General features: G+C 36.3%; 1 protein-coding gene across 2 annotated transcripts in view; it reads right to left on the bottom strand.

The window, feature by feature from the left end:
• Nucleotides 1-16928, bottom strand: part of LOC119066938 (ankyrin repeat and BTB/POZ domain-containing protein 2) — a 29653-nt gene that overhangs the window by 1448 nt on the left and 11277 nt on the right. The window contains exons 2-10 of one of the 2 annotated variants that reach the window (XM_037169656.1): nucleotides 14213-14445; nucleotides 2778-4765; nucleotides 1816-2718; nucleotides 1588-1755; nucleotides 1498-1526; nucleotides 1249-1425; nucleotides 1027-1184; nucleotides 813-954; nucleotides 564-746 (exon numbers count right to left, since the gene is read on the bottom strand). In XM_037169656.1, coding sequence (XP_037025551.1) covers nucleotides 564-746; nucleotides 813-954; nucleotides 1027-1184; nucleotides 1249-1425; nucleotides 1498-1526; nucleotides 1588-1755; nucleotides 1816-2718; nucleotides 2778-4765; nucleotides 14213-14373 — 3909 coding nt within the window. In that variant the 5' untranslated portion in view covers nucleotides 14374-14445. Of the gene's footprint in view, nucleotides 1-563; nucleotides 747-812; nucleotides 955-1026; nucleotides 1185-1248; nucleotides 1426-1497; nucleotides 1527-1587; nucleotides 1756-1815; nucleotides 2719-2777; nucleotides 4766-4983; nucleotides 5906-14212; nucleotides 14446-16928 lie in introns of those variants that run through there. The other variant, XM_037169655.1, reaches the window with a different exon arrangement.

The following is a 16928-nucleotide window of genomic DNA, read 5'->3' as shown; positions in this document are numbered from 1 at the left end:
GGTCAATACCTATCTAATAAAGCTAAAACAGACGAAATATGTTCAAATGTGGCCGACCTACAAGCAAAAACTGCTTGCCGCCCTGTGCCTGTTCCACACCAAGGGGTCTAACTCACGAGTCGGTCATCCGATTTCCATAAACTATTTTGTTGTCGATCGGTATTGTAAATACCTTTTATTTGACGTATCACTTACAAGTTTAACGTTTAAATGTCCGGAGATATCTTCGAAAAACCGTAAAGCACTTATTGGGCCACAGCTCGGGAGGGGTCGATCCAAAATCACTCATCTTCGAACTTAGCCTGTCTTTTGACATTACCAAACGGGAAAAAAAAAGAATTTTCAAAATCGGATGCGTTTTACTCAAGTTATCGTGCAGACAGACAGACGGACAGACGGACAGACGGACATATTTTTTTTCGCGGATTTGGCATCTCTAGACAACCACAATAGGTTTCCCCTTACTCAGGGAGTCCAATTCGACATGTTACAAACGTATGCGTAAACCTATAAGACCCCAGTACTTCGTACGGGTCTAAAAATTGTTCATTAATAAGGCTTACCTTGGCATGTATGTACATTGCGACCACATTGTCTATGTCAGTCATTTGCGAACATCTGGACTCGGTAAAACGAAGTAGGGCATCCAATTGGAAGAAGCTAGCAGCTGCCATTAGTTCTAACACATCGCCAGGGACTACTTCAAGCATTTCACAACCTCCGCTGTAGAGGAATTGCATGACCAGCTGAATAGCAAACGAAAAGGGGACGTTTAATTAAGACGTTTGTGACGGAATTGAACTCTTTGGTACCTCAAAAATGTGATATCTGATGTCGTTGATTTGAACGGTTGGCGTATTACCGTCGCTTAATTTTGGGCTCAACATACTTTGGAAACGCGGCGATGCGGTTACAAGAACGATTTTATGGCCGTAAAATATTTTGCCCTCGACTCTGGATAATACAAATTTTATTCGACTTTCGGTTAGAGAAGGAACGATTTGCGTAACAAGAGAAAACACTTACCGAAACATAACGTCACTTAACTCGGAATTATTTACAAACTTTGGATCGATTCGGGAACCATTGACTGGCTGCAGTATGGGCTCCTTTATGGTTTTAATTGACTCCCATCCAAAACATGTAGCAAATATATCGGCCAAGAGAAGTGTTGTACCTTCCTTCTGAGAAATTAAATGGAACGAATTGACTCACATTGGCTCGAAAGAAATAGCTTTAAGCAATTACCTTGCTATATCGGAATATATTGAACAGAAGAGGTAGACACTCTGAAACAAACTGGGAACTGTAGTCGTCCGGACATACTTGCAAAAAGTCTTGAAGTAATTGATCGATAACTGCATCTAATCGTAGCTCATGAGCGGCGGCAAGAGCATGCATCCAACAGTGTAACGTCCAAGGTACCTAAGAAGCGACAAAATCAACTTATTTTCACCGAAAAGAAAACTGGCCATCATCGCAAGTTTAAATACTTACACCGAGAGCACGTAGCTCGATGGTAATGTCTGTAAAAAATGCGTTCCATAAAAATTGTGACAAAAAACGGAATAAATTCAAATAACAAACCCAAGTGATTGTTTTCGGCACTATGGTACATCGCTTCCTGTAAACATTTGATTTGTGTTTTATTCAACGCAGGCTGAACATCATTTTGTCGATCGATAGCACTCCTAGTGTTGCTATCGCCTTCTGCTAGCATTTCTTCTAAGGATAACACTTCGCGACTTGTTGGTGCTACAGAAGATATTCATGAAAACAAATCTTTTGAAATCGAGTAAGCACAACTTCAACTACCTAATGGATGGGATAACAACTTCCGTAACGATTGCCGTGTTCCATGCGCAGCAGCTACTGAAATTGAACTGTAACAACCACGCTGTGCCGTTCCAGAAAAACAGAATGAATCTTTTTGCTGTGTCGATAAAAATGCATGCGCTCCATGTGCTAGTAGAAGTGAAACCACTTCTACACTGGCTCCACTAGACACTTGAAGCGGCGTCAATGTGCATTTATCTTCACTTAAACGTGCACCTCCTTCTACATGTCCACCTCGTTCCAGCAACAGTCTTACAGCCGCATAATTACCACGGATTGCTGCGAATGTCATTGCTGTCCATTGCTGAGTTTCCGGATGAATAGCAGGACAACCTTGTGTACCGACCAATGGAACTTCAACATTCGGATCGGCCCCACCATCTAAAAGCATTTGAATAACAGCTTCGTCATTGCGTATAACTGCAACCATAAGGGCAGTCATTCCGTGGTGATTTAAAGTATCGTATCGGGTGGTTGGTGGTAATAATGAGTTGGCTTGTAATAACAGTTCTGTGCGACCTGCTAACATTAAACGGAATGCCAGAGCGAGTGTAGCTCGTCGTCCGTATTCGTTACACTCATCTGGATTGCTTGCTATTGGAGGTTGGGATGAAGATCCATTCATCAAAGAAGTTCGTTTAGACGGCAGCTCTTCTTCACTTGATACCGGTCTTGGTGGACAGTCTACACCCGGCAGCAATAAACGAGCAGATTGCATAATATCATCCTTGTCAATTAAAATGGAGTGTCTATATTCTGCGTGAGCCGAAGCAACGCGTAACCATTCAATTAAAGGTGGAAGGACGACATAAGCTCTTTCATAGCAGAGTTCTTGAACGCTGTTGTTTCCCCCGTTTAGAGTTGTCGAACCACCGTAGTGCTCTAATTGGAAAATAAAACGTGAGGACAACTCAAAAATGTAATTTAATTAAAGAAATTACCTTCTAGTTGAGATAACTGTGAACATCGCATGAAGTAAAACAAGGCTATTAGTGCTGCATGTGATAAAGCAGTGTGAGGAAATTTGTTTTCGGCTCGAAGTACAATATCTTTGAGTTCGGATATATTTCCGACGCAAGTTGTTAACAGGCACGGTTCCATTGAAGCATTCGTAGAATTTTGCGAGCCAGAATTCGAACCTATTGACGATTGACTTGTCCATCGTGGCATTGTAAGAGCACCAGATGCTATACGACCAGCATTCAGATGAGCGTATGGTTGTAATAAGCCCCACAAATCTCCTGAACTGGCGATCGAATGTTCAAGACCTGAAGCAGTCAAAGGCAATGTGGCATCAGTTGGTAGACACTGAAGTAGAATTTCCTCGAGTAAATTCTCTAGCCCAGCTGTGAGATAAACAGCCGCGTATTCATGCACAAATCGACCGAGTCTAGCATCGGCCATCCAACGATGAAACCGCCCTACTGGTAGTTGTAGTCCAGCTCGAGATGATTTACTTTGACGTAGTGCACTATCACCGGGAACGGAAAACATTGCTGCTGCTCTCAGACATGCTTTTATGCAAGAATCAGCTAATGCTGGACAAAGAACAATTTTAAATGCTCCTGAAACTTCGTGTTTTGAACAGAGTCCAATTCCACTAGATAATCGTTGCACCTCTCTCGCAATTCTGACTAAAGCTCTTTGCAGTAAATATCCGAGTCGAGGAACAGCTTCTGTCGATATCCTTTCCGAATGTTGACTACATCGTCCACCACGTATAACTCGAAGGATACAATGTTGACTCCATGGCGGATGTTGCAACTCAACTAAACGATTGTGCGAGTCCACCCAAATGAATTCATCAGCAGCTGTAACATTTGTGTTAACAGTTTCCATCGAAGAATATCGACCTAATCGCCTTGCAGGTTCAGAACTTTCGCTACCTGCACTTAAGCTACTGTACGTGCTAGTGCTAGTCTGTGATCTCATTGTCAACTGTTGAATGGCCGTTTTTATATCTTCCAGTCCGCCTCCACTCCATGGAACTTTTGCCGGAGTGCCCCGATGTCTGGAACGTGAATGGCCAGTGTTGGCTGTTCGATTCCGCGATGTACGATTTCCACTTAATAAACGATCTTCGGGTAGTGGTCCCAAGTTGCCACCCGGTGAGCTACTGCCGTGCCCTGTGTCCGACATACTTGCATGACCCGAAGACCTATTTTCATCGGATGAACTGTGGCATTCATTTACTCTCTCTAGTCCGCGAAAGTCATGCGCAACACCATGATTATGTGAACGAAGATTCACCGATGTTTTCGGCGAGTTAGCTGCATCTAAAGAAGGCATCTGTGTCGCTTGGTTCGACAAAGGATCTGACTTATTATTTGATACTCCTTTCAAGTTAGTGTTTAACGGCGTGGCTTTACTCAATCCAGCACTAAGCATCGGTGGCTGCGACTTTACTGGTACACTTTGGATTGTCAATTTTGCCGGACCCGAAAGCGATCGATGTGGGAATGGTTTACCAATTATTGGTGTAGTTTTGATGGATGTTGGACCAATATCCCTTTCGGGAATCATCGATGTTAGTCCGTTCAGCGATTGCGGCTGTGCATCTTGCGTATATTTTGGTAAATTGTTAATTGGTAGGCCATTGACAACAACATTTTCGGTACTTTTTGAGCCATTTACTTTTATGCCATTCGTTTGAGTAGATAGCGAGGGATTCGGCGAATTGTAATGTGACCGCTGTTCCGATGGGCGAATCGCCAGTTCTTTGGGAATTTCTTTCCTCGGTGCAGGTTGGGCAACTACTGGACTTTGAATACGCCCTGAACACGGGCCAGAATTCGGACTTGTGATCTGACTGCCAGATGATATGTTTGATGAATTGGCTAAAGCATGTGATTGATTTGAAGCTCTGACAGGAAGTTGTGTAGATGATTGTTGAAACGGAGGTAATTCAGAACGAAGATTTCCAGATGGTCTGAAAAGAATAAAAACAGAAAAATGGAGTTAGATTAGCCGTGTCAACTTATTCTTTGATGGTTTTAGTGACTCAGTTAAATACTTAAAATTAAAAGGGAAAGACAGGTCCGGGAAATTATATGATAGAGTACTCTCATTTTTGAGGAACAAAAAATCGTTTGAAAGTCAGCAGAGTTACATTTGTGAGACATAACTGAAAAATACTTATCGCCTCACCGAGTTCTCCATTCTTGTACAAAGCTCCAGTCAAAATAATCATCAATACCATCACTTCCAAGAGACGTTGCTCCTCCATTGGATATACACTTTACTAGTTTCGACGCATGCTCGAAATTATTTTCCACTTTAACATTAACCACCCCATTTACAACACTTTCAATATACGATGGTAACGAAAGGTCATCCCCATTTCGGGTCTCGACACTTTTGTCCCGTAATTTAGTTGGCTCCGGTGGTAATTCCACGACTGTTTTATTAGCACACGAGCCGGTTTTGGCATCACTATTCGGGTTATTTTTTTGATTCAACACCGTCTTCAATTGCATCATTACGTCCACTTCTGATTTGCTTTTAACATGTTGATCATCGGCTTTCCTCTTCGCATCGGTTCCATCTTTGGTTATCATTACTTTGGTTGTTCTGCTTCCCGATTTCTTTCCATCGATTTCGTTGCACAGGCGACTAGCATGCTCAAAATCATCACCATCGGCCTTGTACGGTGTAAGCGGTTGTCGCTTATGTGGAATCGAATCACCGAAATAAATTATCACTTTATGCCCATCAGCCTTTTTCGAGCCGTCCTTGGTACTCGATTTCGCATCCTTAACTTTTTTCTTCGACACATTTCTCGGATCAAACCGCTTCCATAATTCACTGTAACTTTTTGATTTGGTTAACGATTTTTTGCTCACACTGTCGACGATCCGGACGGGTGCCCGGCTATCATCAGTATCCGATAAGCGACGACGTAGGATAAAATTATCATTCGATGGTCCACCATTATATTTAGATTGTTTGTGCACAATTGCTGGTTTCAAATTGAAACCACGTAACTCACGACACAAGCTGCAAGTGCAATCTTGGGTGCAATACATTTTTTTATCGTTTTAACTTTTCATAATGGCTTAACGAAGAACAGTTTTTATTGAATTGTTCCTTGGGCTTTTCGTTCCACTTTTTTTTAAAAACAAAATTCTATTTTTAACGAACTGATTCTGTGAAAAAGTCAAGTTGAAATTTTAAAATTTTTGCCAGACGTTTTCAATTATCGTGTCTGCTGCCTTTTTTATCGACGAAAGGGAAAACCTTACGTATGGTTAAAATACAAAATTAATGTTGATAATAGTGTACCGAACGGAACCGTACATAACATATTATTGAGATATGGTTTTATAACTCATTATATTGAAATGAAAAGTGAATCGATTTGGTTCACGACGTTCGAGGAAAAATCTTTTGTTAGCAATATAAACACGCGATTTGCATAATATATATAACATCTTCTACACACATAAAGCGAACGAATGTTCTTCTACACACTGGAAATAAAATCGTGCAGTGGTCGTTCCACATTGAAAATAATGAAGACACATTTTCTTCGTGTAGTTTATGAAGAGGGAGTCGGTAACATTGTTCGAGGGCGGTGGGGATCTAGAGAAACAACTGGTTTTCTAGAGAGTCTAACAAAAGATTAATTCATAGCCGACTTGCAAAAGTCTTCAGCGAATCTTTGTGCTTCCTCAGATACCCGACCTTCTCCTGGACAACAGGATACAGTATACAGATTTCCTCCGACTGCATATTTCTCTGACCCAAGTCGGGAACATGAAATGGTGATAGCGTCGTTCATATACCCCACAACAATGTATTGTGAAAATTCAAAAAATAAGAAAAAGAATGTGCGTGAGTAGCTTCAGGGATGGTAACTGATCGTTTGAATATGTGTTATTATGTTGCATATCTCTGTACACATATCAATATATTGTGTTCATTAAATAAAAATCTTCTATGTCTTTCGGCTATACAATTTTAATGGAGTGCTATTACAACCAGACATGTGCAGACATACCAAACCAGAATAAAAAAACCTCTCGTTTTCTTGGGCTAGCGCTAGATGTAGGAGTTAAAGAATACAATCTCTAGTAAAGTGCATACTGCATACACAACTAGTTGTGTTATGCGGGAAAGCACGCAATGTTTGTTTGTTTGTAAACAGTTTATTGCCACTAGGCAAACAATTTTGATGTCGGTATTGGGTGAACGAACTTTTCAAGTTTTTATTGATGAAGATTCGACTCTGATCTTCCATCAACTGAATACTTAGTCATCGACTCTCGATCTCTCAACCTGAAGATTATAATTAATGGGTTTTTCGAAACAGAATTTATTTCTAAACTGGTGGATGCAATCATGTGGTTTTATATTTTGCAAACGTTGAAACTCCACATCAAGATGGATAAAATAATTCGATATATCCACCACACCGTGGTTCTCCTCTACCAAGAACATTAAATTTATATATATTTATACGAAAAGACATCGATGAAAGAATGTGGGGTTGCCGTTATGGTGTAGAGAGAAGAAAAAGAATTCCGAAAAGAATAGGAAATTTCGTTATTAATCTTTTCATTTATTTTATACTATTACGTGATCGACCGCTGAGCTTTTCTTTATTTTATGAACTCAGTTCAGTGAAAGATTCGTAATTTATTTAAACTGAGATATGGATAAGGTGTGGTGTGGTATTGTTGATAGAAGAAACTGGAATTTGTTAAAAGAAATAACTGCGGAACCGAATAGTTGAAATACTTCGCGATGTTCTTGTTGGATAAAGTTATGTTTTTCAGAGACTCGAAACTTTAAACTACATGGATGAAAGAATTGTTCACACAAAAGCTTCGAAAGGCAGCAAATTGTTTATCCGTCACAGTGACTTTTGTTAGCAAGATGTAATAGTAGCACCAACACTTTGTCATAATTCTAATTCCATGCACAAAAGATTATGAATTTCTTAATTCGCGAAATCAAACTGTTGTTCTTCAATCACAAAAAACTGAGACTATACGAAAAATAAAACCATCCGATCTATCGCACCGACTGAATCACACTAACTTCCATGCTGTAATTACGTACACCGAAATAAGCATCTCAGTCGAAAGATCCACAATGTGAGACTTATTGTTGGTGCGTTTCTATAATTAAATAAAACAATGCGACTCTTCATCACTCCCCGTCTAGTAACCAAACATCATCATTATCATTCACGAAAACAATATCATAACTTTTTTTTCACGAAGAAAAGATCATCGCAACCGAGGAACATAATACATAGCCAAGGTCTCGTCTTTCTATGCTCTTTCACCGTACTTTTTTTTCGAAAATTTAACAACAACGATTTGTTGTTTTTTTTTCTTTATTTCTATTACCATCTTACTGTGATTTATAGTGGGTAAATGTGTGCACCATGTTCTGTTATCAATGTAATGTTCCTCTGCAGAGTTACGTGTGGTGTGTGTATACAGAAAAGGCTGAAGGCATTTTATTTTGAAAAGGGAATTTGCGCGAGATATTAAATTTCTCACTATTGTTAGCATTGAAATGAGAGAAGAAGTTATGACTTTATTTTGTTGGTTTCATTATAAACAAAACATTCAGCATACAAGATTGTTCATTTGGACACATCCATATAATATATGTTAAATCTTCACCAAATATCCGGTGTGAGAATAATGTTATTTATGATTGTTACACTTTAAAACACCAAACGTATATAAATGATCATTTTCTACTTTCGTATGCCATCAATATATAAATGAGGACAAACCCACGATTTATTTTGTATTAGAAATGGAAAATCTTCTTACACTTGAAGAAACAATAGAACGTTTTACGAAGTTTTGCTCATAAAGTACATTCATATGCGTACTACACTTCCACTTGTCTATTTATTTGTAAAACAGAAATCATCAAATCAATTCTTGGCATTTAATGCATCGCTTAGTATCTATTGCTATTTATTAAGCATAAAAAAAGACTGCTAAACAAAAATTACAATGAATAAAAATCATCTGCTCTTTTCCATCCCATGTTCCCAGAATGGAGTGCTTAGTATTGACTAGAAGATCTTTTACTTCATTAAATTTAACATTTAACCATGAAAAGGACGAATGAATGTTGAGATGGTAAAAGTAAAAGTGTAAGTGAAGCAGGAAACTTTTGGTTCTTGGTACGAGAAATACAGCCGAATCGCGAGTGTAAAAATAATAATCGCAAAATTAAGAAATGGGAAAGGGATGCAGAGCCACATCTAGCAGGCCATGGCAGAGTAGGTCCAGGGCGGGTCATTGCATGAAACATTTCGTAAAAGAAAACTAAAGAATACCTGGTTTCTTGATTCAAGATGGGCTGAGCCCATCTACAACACTATCTTGATAAGGCCTGAGGGATTGCAAGGTATTGTAAATGTTTGTTCATTACAAAGATGTTACCAAATTCACAGTCATTTAAGTTCGAAATTGACACTGAAAATATACTTAACTCTAAGACTTAAAGGTAAGTTCTATGAAAAAGAGTGTTAGAGTTTCCGAACATTAAACCAAGAGAATGGTTGTCAGTCTATATTTGGAGGTAGCACTTAGTTCCAAGTTTTTTATAGCTATGTACTGCAAATGTTGTGGTTTCAACATAAAAGTTACCAATTTCTGACAATTAAAATTTTCTAAAAAAAAGGACAATGAGTCCGTCCACTGGTAACATTTGGTGTAATACAAAAATTGGGGACAAGTTTTATGCCAATTTACTTGCAAGATGTAAGGGCAGACCGAAAACGTTCTCGAGTAGATTTACAGGCTTTGCGACAATCTTGAATAATTCTTTTCTGTCAAACTTGATATCCTAATTCGTCAACATTCCTGTTCCTATTCAAACTTATTAATGTTCACAGTACAATGATGTGAGTGCATGAAGAGAACTGTCATATAAATATTCTACATCGAACTTATTATCGTCCGGCAAACTACCTAGTCGTCTAAATTAATCGAAAATGTCTCCTTTTGTTCATAAGAAATTGGTGGACCAAACGCACATCTCATTAACTTACTATCTTACTAACAATGAAAATTAAAATCAAATTTGTAGAAAAACTGGTATCTTAGAGCGTCAATAAAAAAAAATATTCTCATTTTTTGATGGCACAAAAAGATAAATAATTGATTTACTTAAACCGACAACACTCATTTCAATCTAAATTCAAATTTAATAAGAGGTCAACCATACCATATAGTAATCCACGTTAATGATAATGTCCATTAACTTTTTCTTTTTGTCACTGTCACATAACGATGATACATCAAATTAAGTGGCAAATGATATAACAAGAAAATTCAGCCTAATAAAGGCACCAACTAATAAAAAAGACGAACAGAGTCAAGACGTAAAAACACGACACATTCCTAACGATATAATAATGAATTTCCTCAGATTTGCATGACACTCGACAAACATTTTATCTTTTAGTGATCATCTTCCATGAGATTTTCATTGCTCATTTATCCAACACAAAATCCAGTCATGAGGAATTTAAGCATAAAAGTACACAATTTTCTTAAAATAATAATAAAAAAAAACTTTATATCAAAATTAACAAATTTGAATTTAATAAATAATTGTCTGAAAGTGAGAAGAAAGTGTGGGATCTTCCAATTGTTATACCACAAAATAAACATGAATAAAAGTGCAACCATTTTCGTATGAATTTAAAGAAGAAAAAAACATTCAGTCAGACGATATTTTGACAAAATTGTTAGCGTTGGTGTGTAGTGCTTGGTTAAAAAAATAACAATTTTTACATTTTTCAATGAAAATTTGTGTATTTTTTTCTCTTTTAAATATAACTTTCATTTGTTTTGTATGCTGATTATGACTGAGCTTTTACAGCGTAATAAAGAAATATATCGTTAATTACGATTTCATGATCATTGTATACTGTAACTGAATGTGAGTTTATTACTCCTAGAGTTTTCAGAGTTTCCATCGCACTTTGACGTGTCTCATTATTTTCTAATTTTAATTTGACCTTTCGCAGAGTTCATATCAATTGTATCCACCACTACGGCTATCGAATCTTTTACTTTCGTTGAGGTATAGTAAGCTTCTTTTTGTCGTGGGTGTCGTTAACAGATGTAATAGTAACCTTAATAAATAATAAATGAAAGAATCTCTATATTAAACCTATGCATTAAAAGCATTTGAGTCACCACCGTTTCTAACGTTTGATCAGTTCTCATTTATGAAACGTTATCATCTAAAAGTGATTGATTTCGAGAAGAAGTAGATTCGATAATTTTTTACACTGTCACAAACCCCTCCTCAACAAAAAAGACGTTTTTCCAAAATGCAGCCAAACACTAAGAATGCACATCGATTCAGGGACCTATTGAAAGCTCAGAACAGCATTCAAAAAAATCGGTCAGTTTCCTTCCCCATGCAAAATTTTTCTTTTCATCAAATTTCATACACCCCTCTGAAACCGTTTTGTCACAAAAGTTCAGGGAGTTGAAACATTTTGATCGAAGGTAAGATTTAACTTATAAGTCATTATTTTATTTACTTATAGTCATTCCTTTCTAACGATACCACACTCAATGTATTTCATGTGAGAAAAATCAGTTTTCATTCGATGCGAAAATCCTTATTTTGTCCACTAAGTGTTATGAAAATGGCGTTGTGTCGTCATTCTGAGAGCAGCATTCTAGGTGAGAAAATAATCATTTTCTCCCCTAAAATGGCGTGTTCAGCCATATTGGATGAGAAAATGATCATCATACCAAAACTCACTATTTATTTTCTTCAAAGTTGACAAAAAAGTGGACTTTCATAAAACGCAAGCTTGAAAAACGTTGTGTTCACTGAGGAGAGAAATAGGAAAATTCGCCAAGAGCGAAAGTTTGCCGCCAGAACGAAGCCGCAAATTTTCGCTCTTGGTGAAATTTCCTATTTTCTCCCTTTGGTTAACAAATAACTATTGCGGACTATTAGGACACATAAGTCTTAGTACTTTTCAGATTTTATTTTGCTTTGATAGGATGAACGTGAATAAAACGGTTTTACCTTATGAAAATGAAAACTATCCCTCCTTTGATTACTCCGATTACTCTAGTTTTGTGTTGGTTTGACTTCAGGACAATTATCAAGTCAACAAAGTGATTTTTCTCACATGAAATACTTTGGGTGTGGTATCGTTAGAAAGGTATAGAAGGGACTATAGGATATACCTTAACTTCGATCATAATATGTCCACTCACTGAACCTTTGTACTAAATCGGTTTCAGAGTAGTTTTTGGAAAATATCCACGGAAACGTTCAAATTTGGGTGTCCTAAACTGTTCTTTGGATTGGATTGGATTGGATTTGGATGGGAAGGGGGTTAGCCCAGCACCTAAGCCTCTAGTGGGCCTGTTGTGCTATTGCACAAGTCACTTGATCATATGAATTGTGATTTTTCATCATATCTCTCCGGACTCAGATAGTTCACAAATCGACCGTGTAAACGTCCCATACGTTGTGAATTCTCTAAGCCACGAGTGGTATGCGAAGACCACAACCATCACTAATGACTCATGCATTTTCCCAATGAGCGACTAGTCGATCATAGATGGCGCTTATCTTACAGTCTGTTGTATATTGTGAATTGTGTCATTGACGTTATGTCAATATGGCGTGATTGTTGCGAAGAAATCGAATATTGGATTTCTTTGAAATTTGCGACTTTGTTACGGTCGTACAGCCATTAGATAACTAATAGCGAGTGCTTAATCACCAAGTGATTAGAATAAAACCAGGCAAGCATTTTTGCACCGGGATTCGAACCCGGGACCTCTTGGGTATGAGTCCTATGCTCTACCGATTGAGCTACTGTGGATCTTGAAACTGTTCTTTAAGAACCTAGTTAATTTGTGCGCTAGAATATGGATTGATATCTGATAGAATGATGTAAGCAGTATTTTAGTTACTGTAATGAGCTATACACAATTTTCTTTTTACAAAAATAGCGCCTAATCGGCCTAATCTCAAGAATACCAAATTCAGCCAATAAATTTTTCCCAATTCAAGCCAAAGTTCCGTTGCTGAAAAGCATACCCAATTAAAATCAATTACTTCACTCCAAATGTACACAAGTTTATTATTATGAGCTCGAAATTCTCACAAAATAGCTGATAAAACAAAAAACCAAAAAAAAAAAATTAAACAAAAATGTCGTTAAGCATACATTATATCTGTCGTGTGATTTTTAAGTCGATGTTTTTGTATAATTATTTTTAACGGAAGAAAGAAATTCATTATTTGCTTGTTTGTTGGTATTATTTTGCATAAAAAGAAATGAATTAAGCACCACATATCGCCATAAGCTAATCAGGTCGTGGTCGGTTAGTGTTATTTTATTTCGAACCTATTCTCAATGGAATAGATCCGAACAACAACAACAAAAAAAAGCATCTCAGACTGGTGTATTATTTAAATACTAAGTAGGAAAAAGACATAATAATAATAATGATCAAATGTGGCAACGTTTTAACGTTAATCAGATTATAATTGATGTAAAATTATTGTCTTATTAAAATTTTGTTTAACTGATACACATATAACCGGACAAGGTAATAAAAATATTTTAACATATCAAAGGCACGACACTCATTTAGCATCACGAGAACGGAGAAATATTTATATTAATCCGAACGACACCATGTATACAGAACGATGCCATTCCAATTCGAAAATAGAATACCAAATGGATATGGAATCATTTTTTTTGGTGTGTAGGTATATAATGCTACCATGCTACAATTGATTGAATTGGACATCGATGAAGAGGACACGATGGCAAAATAAATGAAGAACTGCTTTTTTGTGTTATCTCGTCAGCTAATTGATATACAACAATCTGTATACAATGAAATATGTTAGGAGCATTCTTTCGGTATTAAACAAAAAAATAAAAACGAAGGCAAATCAAATCCAAAGAAAGAGGAATATAAAACACATATATACCCACAGCAGGTAGATCTGTACGAATGGGTATGCTTGTGATATGTTTTCATCTAATAAAAAAAGCGTGAATAAAAATTCCGATTCTATTCATGCGTGATTAAATCTTGGTATTTATTTATATTCATTTTTTTTCGACATCCCAATTCCATGCAAGGCTTTTCGGAGAAGGCGCAACAAATACGATCAATTTGTTCTTGTTCACGTCCCATAATATAAATTGATTTTCATTCCATTTTTGTCTAATTTGTACGAAAATTTATTTCATTAAAATTCTCATTTTATTTAAACTCTTTACGCTACTCAAACAACACTTTCAGATTTGGTTTTCGGCGTAAAACTATAAGGCAGGAGCTAAAGCTAAACGGGGGAAAAAAGAATGGAAAACCAAACTAATAATTACCTTCGTGGCTTCGGCCGAACAATTTCATGATTAGCATCGGTAATACATAATGGACTCAGCGCACCAGCCAAATGTTCAACGCCAATGCGACCCGGATCCCAGCTATGACGACCAGCTGAAGACCAGCTTCCAGCTGGAACATCATTTCCTGAATGGCTCATTACAGTTGCATTTTACGGATTTGATTACGATGCATTTTAAACAATTTGAATAATTTTCTTTAATGCGCGTTCCTGTAATGTAACAGGAAAACATTGCGTTAATAATCACTGGAGATAGTTACGCATAATTTTGATTTGATTTTCAATTTATACGAGAAATGATGTTGTGGTAAGTGTAAGCTTAAGTTTTGAATTTTTTTCTTTAAAATGTTGTTACCAAATTAGATTTGTACAACAAAAACCACTGATAGAACATTAAGAAACCCATTAACAATCTGCACAATTTTGCGGTCAAAACCCTTATGGATGCAAGTTGAAACAACGTACATGAGATAATTCTAGAAAAATGCTATAATTAAATTTCCTCAACACAAAATCTAATTATGTAACGTTTTGATGGAGCGAATAAATAGCCTTGAGGTATCTATTTGTATAAATATACAATTTCTGATGTGAATATAATAACAAGTTATGATTAATGAAATTCGCCAAAAAATTCAACCAAAACCCGATGTAGTAATATGAAAATTATAGATAAACATTATTATTGTTAAATTGAGTAACGAGTAATAACACGACTCTATGTTAGTAATACAATAAAAAGCTATCGAAATGTAATTGTGGGTTTTATGTTTATTCTATACGAATGTTTCACATTTGAGTAAATAAAAAAATGCAGAACGATTACCACCTAATAGACGGAGCTTTTTTTTGTGTGAAAAATATTAGCGTAATAGTTTTAATGAGACCATTTAATGAAATTCAAATTATGCTTTTTGTTCGTTTTGAAACAATGACGGTTATTATCCAGTACGTCCAGTACATCACACTGCAAACGATTTACTTGATTTTATGTAAATAAATGATTTGGTGGAAAACAATTTTATTATTTTGAATAAAGTCTAAGTATGTATAGACTTAGTGAAAATCGAAATACTTGATGAAGTGATAGGATTTTTAAACTTTTTCAGACAGCAATCATTACAACCAGCAACCAGTATACCACATAATTACCAAGTTAGTTGCTACTTTCATTAAGAGCGCTCACCCCTTGGCAAATTTGTAGCCCACATTTGTGCGCAAAAATATTCTCTGAACTAAAATCGTTTTTTTTGAAAAAGTAAAACCATTAAAGGCATGCAAAAATATAGGTAAAGTTTTGATTCACAAACCAAATTTTCCCATAGAAGTAACACTTTTTTGCATGCTTTAATGGTTTTACTTTTTCAAAAAAAAATTTTAGCTCAGAGAAATCATCAAAAAACGAATATTTTTGCGCAAAAATGTAGGCTAAAAATTTACCAAGAGGTGAGCGCTCTTAAGAGGAATGAAACATTTGAAAATTTGTAGCCTAAATTTGGGCGGAAAAATATTCCCTTTTTTGATAATTTCTCTTAACCAAAATCTTTTTTTTAAAAGGTACAACCATTAAAGCACGCAAAAATGTGTTACTTTTAAAGGAAAAATTGGTTTGTGAGTGATTACTTATCCCACTTGGAGAAATCTGTGCAGATTACACAAATTACCACAATTTACAACGCACTTCAAGCATGAGTGGTACGTTAAATACAGTACTGAAACGAGACAGTGTACCGAACAAATTTTGGCACTGTAAAAAAATCTCTAAAAAAATTTCATAGAAAATAGTACTCTATTTGGCAGCTGTCACTCGAAGCAATTTTGCTCACTCACAAACCAATTTTTCCTTTAAAATTAACACATTTTTGCGTGCTTTAATGGTTGTACCTTTTTAACTTGTTACAGACGGCTGTCAGCTGTTATCGACAAAGACAGCAATAATAAACGACAAGATCTTACTAATAAGGTCTTATATAGCAAAAAGCTTGTTCAAAACAAATGAAGTAAAAGATTTCTGAAATCAATCTATGAAAATCTTTGATCAAATGAAGTAATAGTTTGAATAGTAAACTGTTGATATGCTTGCCGTCTGAGACAGGTTAATATTCAAAAAAGTAATATTTTCCCGCCAAAATGTAGGCTTCAAATTTGTGAAGGGGTTATCGCTCTTAAGAGGCATCGGTGCTTAGCTATAGGTGTTAGCTTTAAATAAAAATTAGTTTTGGCTGTAGTCTGATAATACAGCTCTGAGAAAAGTGAGCAGTGTATAACGAAATTTTTATAAACAGCTCAGTTTTCTCAGAGCTGGTCAAACTGCTACAGCCAAATCTATTTTCTGTTGAAAGCTAACAGATTCGTCGTAATTGCGGTCCTATATTTTTGAAAAAGGGTTGTGGTGGAAAGATAGCATTAAAAGTAAACTAAGATTCTAAAATGTATTTTACTAAAAAACTTGAGGTAAAGTTTCGCCGCCGTGAAGTAAAGTTAACTTTACATCACACAAATTTTTATTTTGGACAGTGGGAAATTTATAGCCCAAGCCGAAGGCAGGAAGCTGGTAGATATTGTACTATTTCTCAGATCGATGTTGTTGCGAAATGATTGACTTCATCAATTTAAATATACATTTTCTTACATAGGTCAGTGATTCAATTATTTCCTTATTTCTATCATCTGATTTCAATCGTCTGGGAAGA

This window comes from Bradysia coprophila, chromosome IV, assembly GCF_014529535.1.
Source record: "Bradysia coprophila strain Holo2 chromosome IV, BU_Bcop_v1, whole genome shotgun sequence".
NCBI lineage: Eukaryota > Metazoa > Arthropoda > Insecta > Diptera > Sciaridae > Bradysia > Bradysia coprophila.
The sequence above is the reverse complement of the archived record's forward strand: the minus strand, read 5'-3'. Positions and strand labels throughout refer to the sequence as shown.